We start from the raw sequence: 13332 nt of genomic DNA, 5'->3' as shown, positions 1-13332 counted from the left end.
ACGCGGCTCCTTAAGTGCATCCTGACTTTATATATTGTTAAGGTTTTATACCATGGCCTGATTGACCTGGTGGGGTAATCTACGGTGCCTGAGCAAACTGGTGGACTCATTTCTTCCACCAACTACAGTGATACATGCTGGTGCAGATTCTGCTGACTGCTTTGAGTAAATGTGCTGCTCTTCTGGGCAAATTGTACCATTGATTTCAGGGCTGGGTGGCTGAGATAATCAACTAAGGTGTGGTGTTGATAAGGACATTTGGTTACATTTAGATCCTTCTAAGGACTAAGCTTTTGATTTTTGATCTTCAGCATTTGGGATAAAAGCAAAATTTTGAAGTTAGTTATGTTTTCCTGGCATGGACAGATACATTTCCTACTGATTTCCAAAGATACGTGTCTGAATAACAATACCTATTTCAGCCTTAAGGGCCATTAGAAGTCCAATGAGCTTATTTAACTAAAGATGTTTTGAGATGACTGAAAAAAAGTCATGCTGATTATGTTTGATTTTTTTTTGTTTGTTTTTCAGGGGAATGTGACCTTTTCTTGCTCAGAACCACAAATTGTTCCCATCACCTTTGTAAGCACCAGTCGAAGCTACTTGCTACTCCCTGGCACCGCTCAAATTGATGGTTTGTCAGTGAGCTTCCAGTTCCGGACATGGAATAAAGACAGCTTGCTTCTGTTCACCGAGCTGTCTGAAAACTCACGACATCTCTTGGTTTACCTCCATGGTGGCAGATTGACACTACTTATTCAAAAGGAGACTGAGAACCCAGTGGAAATCACTGAAGGTGTTTATTTTATTTTACTTTCACTTGTCTCCTTCTGAAACACAAAGGTTCAGCTCCATGGGATGAAAGGATCAAACAATAAGGAAACACCCAATCTTCCTTTCTCTTTTAAATTTTCTCTTGCTTTGCAGTGGTAAAGCTGCTTTGTGCAGCTTGATCTAAGCTTGGAAAATTGACATCCTGAGATCTCCAGACTCAATCTCACTGACAGTTAGCTGAGCCTCTATGTTCTTAAGCAGTCACACTCAATTTTCTCCAGTCAGGTCACATGAAGACCTTCCTGTTCCCATCTTCAGACTGCTGAAATCAGCTGGAAGCCAGCTCAGCCACAGCATCTTTCTCCAGCATAAATTAAGGCAGCCTCGGAGCTGATTTTCTTTCTCTGACTGTAGCTTTGGACTCTCCCTTTATGCTACACTCAGAAGAGAGGCTGACCATGGGCTTCCTCTCCTTACACTCCCTCTTGGGCTTCCTTAGCCACTTTGGAAATTGCTTTGTGCAGTGCAGCTGGTGGGATGCAAGAGGGTGAAAGAGGGCTGCCTTTCTGATTTAAAATTAGGGGGAATAATAATAATAATAATAATAAATTTTCTAAAAGAACAGATGTTTAAAAACATGTGATATTAAAATATTCCCTGTACAGATTAAAAGAGTGCAGATGTGTCTATTAAAAGAAGTAGAGATAAAAAACTGACAGAGTTGTCAAAGCAGAGCTGTTCTGTATGCGTTTCATTCCCCTTTATGATAGAAAATGAGGCAGCCCTGCATCTATCCTTGTTCATGTAGATTGCTACAGCCATAGCTTGCTGCTACTGATCACTGAAAACTGAGATTCCAGCCTTTATTGCAATCCTAATTAAATTGTTGACAAAGCTGAGACAATGCCAATGTTTGGTTGGGTGTGTTTGTTTTTATGTAGTTCTGAAATCATGAACCTGGGCCCAGCCTTTGGTGCTATCCAAAACATGCTAAACTGCCTGCTTGTACATGGAAAATACGCAGAAAGTGCTTGTGCCATGTTCTGCAGATGTCGGGTACCCACAATAAACTCATGCTTGGTCAAGAATGGACCTATTTTTTCCCCAAATGGGACCTATTTTCTTTTGTCATTGTTTCAAACTTCAGCAGCATATTCCACTTCAGTGTGCACTTGTTCTAGTTGAAAAATCATCCATTTTTTGCTGGAAAACCAGCCTGTAATTCTGTGGTAACTGTGCATGTGCTAGCAGCTATTACTGAGTAAATAGTCTCATTTTCAAATTCATGATGAAATGTCTTTACACATACCTAACACCCACTTCTTTCTTTATTTTGTTTTGAACTGTTCTCACACCTCTTTGTGTTCCTAAGTGCTTGTTTGTTTTCTCTGAAAGTGACTTTAACAAAAATACTCTGTTCAGGAGGGGAGTAAATACTAGTTGTCTTTGCCTGATCTCACTGACTTCAGCCTGATGGTAGCATATTTGGAACTGTAATTAGGTTACTTTTGATCTGCACCTCCATGTGTGGGCTCAGAAGCTTGCCCACTGATTTTCATGGCTGTCAGAATAGAGGCTGTGGAGTTTCTTTGTAGCTCTGTGGTGGCATTTCAAGAGCCACACGATGCAACACTGATTTTTGGAATAAGGAAACAGACGTGTAATTTCCCACTTTGCAGGAGTGTCTAGAAGAGAAGGAGACTGTCCAGTGTATCCCTCATTACCCTTTAGAGGTGCCTGGTCAGAGCAGCAGTCCCAGTTCTCAGAACATCCACGTGGAAATCCAACTTCTGTACATCTATTAATAGTACTGTGTGTTGTGTTGGTGCTGGAGGGTTTTAAGACACACAAATCCTGCTGATACCTACTGGAGGCAGTCAGGTTTCAGATTGGAGCCTGAGAACAAGCTACGAATGTCTCACTGAGTCCAATCCTCTGCAACCTCACGCATGTGTTTAGTAGCGGAAGCTCAGTAGAGATCTCTGCACGCTTCTGGACCTGTAAGCATTTACCAACAGACTGAGACATAGACACCCCCAAAAAGGTAACAATGTGCTACCAGAAAGGTGAGGGATTGGGCTAGCTTCATGACTGACTGCAGTAGTACCAGGTTAGATTAAAATGTGAGATGACCTATTTAAATACTCTCAAAGCTTCCCTTTTCCTGGGCCCTTTCTTCTATGCCAGTTTGTTTCCAGAGGTAATGAGTTCTTTCAAGCTACAGTTCTCCCTTTTTATAGATCAGCTGCATATTTGTGGTCACAAGTTGGAAGCAAAAGGAAGTTTGGAGAACATTGTTGTCTCTTGCATTTTTTTTTTTTTTTCACTTTGTACATGTTTTTTGCCAGGCACCAATCTCCACGATGGGCTTTGGCATTCTGTGAACATCAATGCCAGAAGGCATCGCATTACCCTGACGCTGGATAACAATGCTGCCACTGCCAGCCATGCAACCACTGTCTCAAGGATCTACTCTGGGAACAGCTACTATTTTGGAGGTAGGTTGTTTCAGAGAGGTTTTTGTGATGCAGGTCCTCAGCTGCTCACCACTGAGTTCTCTCCAGGTGCACTGTTTGCAGCTAAGAGCAAAAGGAAGGATTGATTTTTGAACTGCAGTGCATTCAGCACTATGGGCAGGTTGAAGAGTGTTGGTCAAGCCTGACAGAGAGAGAGCAAGCACAACTTCAAACACAGCTGTAAAAGTGGACTAGTGGTAGTGGTAGCCAATGGGTGCCTACATCTATCTGAAAATATATGCAAAATCTGCAAAGCTGTATTAACCATGAGTGGTTTTGATTTTTCCCAGTTAAAAGGCCTTAGAAGTATTAATACTATCAATATTGCTGTAGACAACAGTGTTCTGATCAGGCTCAGTGACTTTTTGGAGCTTAGGTGACATACAGCTCAAATCTACAAAGGTATTTATATACAATTCTCTTGTGGAAATGAAGGTAGATTTAGCTTAATTTTGAAAATGGAAAAACCAATCTTGAAAAATGCTATCTTCTGCTTTTTGGAATGCAAACATTAATTTAGATAGAGGGACTGTCATGAACTATTTCTTAATCTATTTCTGTGTAGTGCTTGCTATAGTATGGTTCTGATCTTGGTGAACCCTACGGACGCAGCACTAAGTGAGGATGTACAGGCGGCTTTGGATCTCAGAGCTGTCTAAATACGGGGGAAGCTCAGATACAAGTGGCTTTCTTGCTGCCCACAAGATTTCATCTGCACATTGCTTCAGCAGCAGAATTTAACCCATAATGATTTTACGTTTTGTACAACTTATTTAACATGGTTTAGTTGCTATCAACTGTTGAGTTTGAAGAAGATGAAAAAAAATCACATTTTGATTTTGCTCAGCACATGTGAAAACCTCATACTCTGATACAGTGACTGGTTTCTCTCTTTTTTTTTTTCCCCCCTAACTGGAGGATTTATAACACAGGAGGTTGCATAGCAGAAGGAGTAAAAACATTTGGAATAATAAGCTTCTGAGTTCTTGCATCAGGAAATCCCAGCAGAAATAGTTGAACGTTCCAATATTCTTCTCTGCCTCTTCTCTTTTTCCCACAGGGTGCCCTGACAATTTCACCGATTCCCAGTGTTTAAATCCCATTACTGCTTTTCAAGGCTGTATGAGGCTCATCTTTATTGATAACCAGCCCAAGGACCTCATTTTAGTTCAGCAAGGCTCACTGGGGAATTTTAGTGATTTACACATTGATCTGTGTGGCATCAAAGACAGGTAATTATTATTTCCTCTTTCTTGTATTTGTTCTTTTTTCATCCTAGTGGTTTATAAATACAGGTTGCATTAAGTGAAAATTCTGATCTGCCAACATTACAGATATTAGGCATAATAGAGCTACTAATAGAAAATACTGCAACAAAGATAGGAGAACTGAGGGGAAATGGTTTCAATTACGAGGCTCTCTTCACATTGACTTGTAGGAAATAGAGTATGCAAATTCAATCAAACTATAGATTGGTGAAAGGATTAAATTTTATGCATAAACAACATTTGATTGCTTTGAAGTTCTAGAGGAAATGAAAGAGAAGGAAAAATTAGTTGATTCATCAGAACATGTCATACCCTTAATATATAAGCTGGTTCTGCTTAAGTAAATCATCTACAATTTTTCTTGCTAGCCGTTACAATACATTCATGATGAAGATATGGTACATCTCATGTGCAATACTGCCCATTCAGTGGGACAATATAATGATGGAATCTCTGCATCTGCCAGAGAAATATTTCAGTTTAAATAGTGATCTGAATCCCTCCTAAGATAAAACCTGACAGGTACCCCAGATATTCTAATAATGAGCAGAAAGGAAATAAGAAACCAATTTTTTTTTTAAAGTATTTTGTAATTCTCTTTTGCTTCTTATGGATTTTTAGTGTCTAAATATTTCTGAATGCAAATGTGTACTTTGAAGTTGGCATGTGGAATAGGAGGTTCTGGGATTTTTTTTTTTGTTTGTTTTTAATCTACCTAAGTTCTGAAAAATAGAAATGGAACTGCTGAAAATTTCATAGCTTCAGATAGTTAAGGGAGTAATAAGGATATTTTGGAAATGCATTAGGACCTTAAGCATTTAATGTATGTTTTTCAGAGATGTTACTTAGATGGAGTTGAAGGCTGATTTCCATTATTCCTTCCTGTAGGAGGGATCAGCCTCCTGGAGCTGCAGTCTTTTGATAAGTGAGCAAAACCTCTGTGATGCAAGACCTTTGTGCTCATCTTTGTATGTTCATTTTTGTTAATTTATATGGAGAAATTACTGACTTTGCTGATCAAATCTCTTTCCACATTAAATGAGTGAATTCAGGGGAATGTGAATTTCATACTTGACGTGCCTGAAATGGTAGATGGAATTCTACCATTCCAAGGCAGAATGGAAAAAGATGCAGCTGATTTTACAAAAGGAAGCAAAATGTCATCTTTCCTAAGAACAGAGAGAATTTTGCTGTTTTCTTGGAAAAACAGATTCTTTAAGATCGAGTGGACCATTTAAAAGCACTTTGTGATTGTATGTTGAAACAAAAGAGAACTCTTGTGTTATGATGCAGAACTGTGGGACATCTCCAGTGCCTTCACTATCACCAAGTCCAGGCTATGTGCAACTCAGTGGTTCTACTGCAAGTATCTTCCTTATCTTTGGTGTCCCAAGGATGACGAGTGTTAGTCTGTAATCGTACCATAAAATTATTTAGGGCAAGGATCCAAACATAGTAAGAATGGGGTTGTTTCATGTAACACCACCTTTCTTGTTAAATATATCACACAGACAAACAAAGGTTAGATGTGATCTAATGAAGGATTTGGGGGTACTGGCTGACAGAGGCTGGACAAGCCAGAGTGTGCCCAGGTGGCCAAGAAATCCTGTCCCTGTGCTCTTCAACATTTTCATAAATGATTTGGACATAAGATTGGAAGGGATACTGAGCAAGTTCACACTCTATACAAAACTGGGAGGAGCTGTTCAGTCCCTCAGAGGCAGGGAGGCCCTGCAGAGAGGCCTTGATAAATGAGGGGTCTGGGCAGTCACCAGCTATATGAAGTCCAACAAGGGGAAGTGTCAGATTCTGCACCTGGGATTGGGCAACCCTGGATGTATGGACAGACTGGGCAATGAGAGGCTGGAGACCACTGCCACAGAGAGGGACCTGAGGGTCCTGGTCAATAGCAAGTTGAACGTAAGCCAGCAGTGCCCTGGCAGCCAGGAGGGCCAAGTGTATCCTGGGGGGCATCAGGCACAGCATCGCCAGCTGGGCAAGGGAGGGGATTGTCCTGCTCTGCTCTGCACTGGGGCAGCCTCACCTCGGGTGCTGGGGGCAGCTTTGGGTGCTGCAATGTAGGAAAGACATTAAACTGTTAGAGAGCATCCAAAGGAGGGCAATGAAGATGTTGAAGGGCCTTGAGGGGAAGCCATGTGAGGAGTGGCTGAGGTCACTTGGTCTGTTCAGTCTGGAGGAGACTGAGGGGGACCTCACTGCAGTTACAACTTCCTCCTGAGGGAATGAGGAGGGGCAGACACTGATCTCTTCTCTGTGGTGACCACTGACAGGACCCAAGGGAATGGCCTGAAGTTCTGTCAGGGGGGGTTTATGTTGGATATTAGAAAAAGGTTCTTCACCCAGAGGGTGGTTGGGCACTGAAACAGGCTCCCCAAGGAAGTGGTCACAGCACCAGCCTGACAGAGCTCAAGTGTTTGGACAATGTCCTCAGGCATGTGGTGTGACTCTTGGGGATGTCCTGTGCAGGGTCAGGAGTTGGACTGTGGATCCCTTCCAACTCAGCATATTCTATGTTTCTGTAATTCTAAGATTTATTGCTGTGTGCACTGTAAAGCACACGTTTCTGTAATTTTAACGCATGTGGGAATTGTGTAGCTTAATTAACATGTAAATGGGACATTTGTCTTAGTTATCTAAGCTAAAATTCTCTTTTGAGGAATATGTCTCTCTTTAGAAGCAGTTTATTTGTTACAGGCTTGTAGGCCAAGCTCATTCAGACTTGGGCTCTGAAAGCAGTGGTTAGACAGCTCACTGCAACTTGTGCCTGCTCTTAAAAAGAGAATTAACGACTTTGTTTTGGAAGATGATAAACTATTGGGATGACTATTGATGCCAGCAGTACGTTTTGGAGAGAAAATCCAGTTGTGCAAGCATATAATGCGCACACCCACCCACCCTGGGATTCTCTGTATAATGTGATGAGCCTCTGTTGATTTAAATGGGGCCATCTGAAGGACTGAGCCTTAATGTGTCACTATCACTCATCTCTAGTATTTGAACAATATGTGTGCTCAAATGAACTTGCCATGAATGCCTCCTGTTCCCTGTATTTATTATTTCCATTCTTCAGTAATTATTTCTTAGGAAATACATGAGATTGGTGGCTAAGGAGACAGTGCTTTTGGAGAACAAATGAACACGACCCTCTTGCTGAACCTTCTTTGAGCAGGCAGCTTTTGTTGGAGGCTCCTGCAGCCTTAATGATCCTGTGAAAAAGGCCACCCTGTAGCTGTTCTGGTCCTGGTTGAATGGGAAGTTCAGGATGTGTCTGTGAGAGCTGAGTTCAGCAGGTAGGACATAAAGACATGGTAGGGTCTTGAGCTGAGCACAGCTATGGGCTGTCCAGGTGATGGAAGAAGGCTCATTAGCATCATCTCCTCTTAAGACACTGCTTGTTTGTAGCCCTCAGTGCAGTGCCAGCAGTGCTGATGTCCCTGCTGCTGCATATCAAGTTACGTCTAAATTGCAGTCCTCTTGTATGGTACCTGCATGTTTTCCTTAGGTGACACATCCTGTATAAGGAGACATCCCCAATCTATTCATGTCAGAGCAGTGTCTGCTCCGCAAGCCCTGCAAAGTATTCCCTTCTTTGTCTCCTTCAAGACAAAGCTGCTCTTGCAAAATGTTCCCAGTGTGTTTTGGAGCAGGAAAATAGAATCTGGAAGGAAGCAATTTTTCTGGTAGCAATGTATGTGTAGAAGTCTTGGCATTATCCCCACTGCCTGCCTTCTGCTAATCCAGCTAATTATTTTCCTTTTGTTCCAGTATGTATGTTTACTATGATTAACCAAGTACAGAGTGCTCAGTCTTTTCTGAGGATGTTGCAACCTGTGGTGCTTGCACTGATCCTGTTATGAAGTGTTAGAGGTCCTGCCTGCAGGCCATTTATTCCCCTTCCAGTGAGAGGTAGAGAAAAATTGAGACAATATTGTGCTAAGCCATAGAGGTCTGCTCCATCTTTAAAAGGAAATAGATGTCATTTTATCTCTCTTTTTTTGTTGTCTTTCCAGGATTTATACTCTGTTAGGAGTGCACATCAGGACTTGTTTGCTTTACACTGAATTAATAAGTCAAAAAACACAGTTTCTTACACCATGCTGGCATTTCCCCTCCATGGCATGGTACAAAGCAGAAGGTAACAAAGCAGAGATGCCTGGAAGTAAAGGTGCAATAAAGTCCTTGAATTCAGAGACATTTTGTTGGGGACAAAAGGAGATATCTTTAAACAGTCTTTTGCAGCAGGACATGCACTGCGTTGACCATCTCTGACCAAAAGCCATCTGATATGGGCCTAGACAAAAACAATGGAGACTCTCTTTGAATTTATTTTCAGTTCAGCGTGATAAAGATTAAGTTCATGGCTACAGGAACTATGCAGTCCTCACTCCTTGTGTTTTGCAAGTGTTTTTTGGGAAAGGAAGCATTGTCTGGAGGTGACAAATTAAACCTAAAAGCTTTCAGGAAAAAATCTGAGCAGTAAGGAAGTCTAATGAGAATGGAATAATGCTTTTTGTCTTTGGTCCTTAATCTACAAGGAGGAGGATGTCAGTGTCAAGGGATAGGGAAGTGGCAAGCAGCATAAAAAATTCATTTGCTTATAGATGCAGTAAATCAGAAGGGATTCACTCCATTCTCTTGATGCCCACTAAGCCTCTAGCTGTAGGTGTATGGCCAGGCTCCCTGTCCTCCACCTGCAAGTAGCATGTTAGGGGCTTTACAAACACAAGATGGACTTTCCCAAGGACTTCTGCTTTAGAGAAGATAAAACCCAAAACAACAACATACAACAGAATGTCTTTTTCCTAATGGTGTTCAGTATTTTACAGTATTTGCAAAGAATTCTTGACTCTGTCAGCCTCCTGGACATGGGTTAGGGAGGCAGTTACAGAGACTTGCTGTTTTCTTCATGTGATGTTTTATCCTGTTAGCTTAGAAGGAAAACATGCTTGAAGCCATTCCCCGGATCTAGGCAGGACCCCTGAGCCTGAGCACTCATACCAAATTACTAGGCTCTCAGTATCTACAGCCTTCATTTTGAAATTTGGTGTTACTTGCAGCTGGACAAATTACGAAACACAAATCAGCCAGTGAACAAAGTAGGTGGGTGAATGTGTCCAAGTGAGGAGCAGCAGGGGGATGAACAAACACTGTATAGTAAACACTAACCAGGGTTGCCATTTTGTGTTTAGATTTGCTAGCAGTCATGCTTCTAAATTTCTGTTCTCTATAAAAATATACAGAGCCCAAACTGTTCTTCAGAGGCTCCCTCTAAACAAAAAAAAGCCAAAAAAGACAAACAAAAAAACCCCAACAAACAAACAAAAAAAAACCCAAACAAAAAAACCCCACAAAACAGGGCTGGAAAACATCCCTTGCAAAGAAAGATTGCCTAAATTCTTTAACCAGAAGAGATTGCTAAGGGGAGGCAGCGTAATGGTCTTAGGTGCTCAAAGGCTGCTGCAGCACTGAAGGGAATAATCATCGTTTCTGCCCAGGATGTGTAGGAGAGCTGCCATGGCACAGACTGCCTGAGGAGCCTGTCAAGCCTCTGTCGCTGGAAGGCTTCAGGAAAAGTTAGATGAGTCTGTGAGAAATAATAAACATGGGTGTGGGTGATCCTGCCTTGGGGTATGAGCATGGACTGAGTGATCTTCCAAGTTCCCTCCAGCTCTGTTGCATTTTCCTGCAGCTGGAACAGCTGTCCCTTGTTCTTGCTTTGGGGGCTCTCAAATGTCAACAACAAAAACAGTGCTTAAATAAATAATATAAAAAAAAAAAAAGAAACAAAACAAAACACCAAAAAAACCCACCAAAACCATGGATGAAATGTTTCAGGAATTCAGCTCACAAAGTCTCAGACCTGTGAGAAAGCTCATTTTAGTAGATGTATCTCTCAGACAATCTCAGGCAGTGCTGCAGCTGTGAGTAGGGACTGTGTAACCCAAAGTTATGTTGTTTTTTTTTTTTTAATCACCTGATATCTATAGATAGATATAGATATATATGAAATGGGAGAGAAGAAACAGCAGTTCCTACTCATATGTGACTTCCCTGATTTGCTCTTTTTGCTTCTAAAAAGCGCATGATTCATTTTTACAACTGCAGAAAAAAGCTATGTGATTGCAGAATTTATTGCTCTGGGGTTTTTTCGGATATCTTCTTTGCAAATTTCGTGATGTCTAGAATGGTGGTTAAACTCCATTATGGTTAATAATGTTTTTTCTTTGATGAAAAGTAACTTGACTTCCTTCTACTTGTCTCTGTTTTCTTGAGATCCTGTGACTTCTGGGAGTCAAGGTGCCTGTCTCTCTTTCAGATGTGGTGTAAATGAGGGTGAGAAGTTTGGAGAAGGCAGGGACTGAGGCACTGGATAACTATAGAAACATCTTCCCCTTAGTAAATCAAAATAACAGCTCTGTGTGGATCCCTTCACAACCCTCTATTTTAGTTGCTAGAAGATGAAATGCAAATCCGGTTGGATGTATTCACTGACCTCCTTTTTGGCCTGACCAGGCTTTTCCAGGAAGTGTGTCATCTCTGGGCCAGTCAGAAGAGGTGCTGTGTGCAGCTCTGACTGCACAGTCTGTAAGTCTGTCATTCAGCCCTCATGGCTGTTTCTAAAACTGACACTCTGTTGTTTGGTGTGCCACAAACTGCTCTCTACAAGGAGAGATTAAATAGTCTTGGACTCTTCAGCCTGGAGAAGAGAGAGCTGGGCAGAGTTGTGCAATGAGGAGCAGCATGAAGGAGGTGAATAATAAACAAGAATGTGCAGTTTCTCACAAGTTCAAATCTTACACAACATCAAATTGGATGCTGTTAGATGCTGTAGAGGTCAAATGTAAAGGAAAAAGCCAGTAAGGCATACATGAATTCATAAGCCGCAGATGGCTGGAAGCTGGCAAAGTGTTCAGTGGGATGCTCTTGAACTTACTTCATCAGCATTTTTGCTGTGGCACTGTCAGAGTAAGGAAATTGAAAGAGAGGCGCTGTCGATCTGAAGCAAGTCTGGAGGGAGGTGATAAACTTAGGACTAGGAAGTCCAAGTCCCTCACTGTTTCTAAAACATTGTTTTCATGTATGCAGATCTCTGTACCTCTGTTGTTCAAAAACTAAATATATTGTGTCATAGCTGTGCTAATCTCCAAATACATTTGAATCTTAAGTGTGAATTTTGCTAAGTACTAATATGTTTCTCTTCCCTTGTGTCAGTGGAATAGTGGGTGTGTGGGTCTGTCTGTGTGTGGGCAAACAATGGAAGGCATAGCCTGGGGGAAATTCAGTCAGCCTCTCATTTAAAAATAAATGAAATGGGTAGGAAAACAAATATGCAGATGCTGAGAATTTGGCCACAGAGTTGAGAAGCTCTGGGATTTCCCATTCAGCAATGGGCACGAATGCCAGATTTTGTGACTAGAAATACTAGCTCTAGTCCTGAAGCTGAGTTGGTTGTTTGCTGTGGTTGGCATCCTGTTCAGAGAATAGATGCAGGAATGTGGGCTCAAGAGATATTGCAGCTCAAGAGTTACCATGGTTATTAGGAAAATGTGCCAGAAAGTCATTAAACCTCAGTCCAGAAACACGGTGGATTTCCAGCCCTTCATCATACGGCACAGATGCTCCCTTTGGGCTGAGCAAGGCTGGCTGCTCTTACCACAGATGGACCCCTTGGAATACAGCAGCAAGGGCTGCAGCGTTGCCTGGAGCCTGAAGGCATGGCTTGCTTAATCTTGTGCACTTCTTGCCTGCAGTGGGACAAACTGCTTTGCAGTGTTAGAGAAGAAAATTCCATTTGCAGGAGTTCTTGCACTCTGTGTACACAAACAGGTAAGATCTGGTGTACTTTCTGCTACCAGCTCCTTCGAAGTCTATAAAGAAAAGTGCTTAGGAGGCATAGTTGTTGGGGTAACTTGTGCCAAAGAGCTGTCCTGAATAGAAAACTGGTCTCTTTTTCCTTTGAATTGGCACCTTATATGGAAATAGTCTCCTTTGCCCCTCAAGGTAGTTCTGGACAAATGTTTGCATTCACCAGGCTTTTGAGGCAAATCCTCTTGAAACACACCTGTAATGGTGACATTGGTTCTATTCATGTTTTTAACTCCTCAGCCCCCTTCACAAAGGATGAGGTATTTTTGTTGCCCAGTGACAGAGAAAACTCTGTTTAGGAATCTGCAATGTCATGATTCTGTCATTCCTGCCAGAACTCAAATACCTTGAAGTGATAGACTTTTTGGTGGCAGTTTTTCCCTGGACAGAGGTGGGGCTGAGGCAGATGCAGAAGCATGGTGTTGTACACCCACTGTTCTATTGTCATAAGTTCTATGCATGATTCGCACTTCAGTATGTTGGACTGGGTTGTCTTTGCATTAAGAGGGCCTTTTGTGCGTTGAGCCTGTCCTTATCCATAAAGGAACTATGAGGGTGGCCAGAGCCTGCTTTTCTCCATGCTCAGGTTCACAAGTTTGCATAGATAATGCATGTGTTGCTCTCCCTGCCTACAGCTGCTGAGGTACTTTAATCAGATTGCTGCAGCTCATGTTGATTTTGCGCTGATGAAGCTCTGACTGGGTTGTCCTATTTTTACTTGGCTGGCACCTTGCCCTCGCTGTAGCAAATACTGACAGTACTTGTCAAGGACAACACCAGGGACTTCACTTCCCTTAAGTGACCTGGGGGAGAGGGGGAGGAAAAAAAATATTCACGTTGAATCCACCTTGGCAGATGGACGGATGGCGCATCTTGCAGGGCATCCT

At 42.1% G+C, this 13332-nt stretch overlaps 1 protein-coding gene across 1 annotated transcript in view; it reads left to right on the top strand.

Moving 5' to 3' along the window:
• CNTNAP5 (contactin associated protein family member 5) overlaps nucleotides 1–13332 on the top strand; it is a 279817-nt gene that overhangs the window by 145989 nt on the left and 120496 nt on the right. Inside the window, exons 8-10 of the mRNA XM_032113776.1 lie at nucleotides 532–796; nucleotides 3123–3272; nucleotides 4351–4522. Coding sequence (XP_031969667.1) covers nucleotides 532–796; nucleotides 3123–3272; nucleotides 4351–4522 — 587 coding nt within the window. The remainder of the gene's footprint in view (nucleotides 1–531; nucleotides 797–3122; nucleotides 3273–4350; nucleotides 4523–13332) is intronic.

This window comes from Corvus moneduloides, chromosome 7, assembly GCF_009650955.1.
Source record: "Corvus moneduloides isolate bCorMon1 chromosome 7, bCorMon1.pri, whole genome shotgun sequence".
Taxonomy (NCBI): domain Eukaryota; kingdom Metazoa; phylum Chordata; class Aves; order Passeriformes; family Corvidae; genus Corvus; species Corvus moneduloides.
This window is presented reverse-complemented; position numbering and strand designations above follow the sequence as displayed.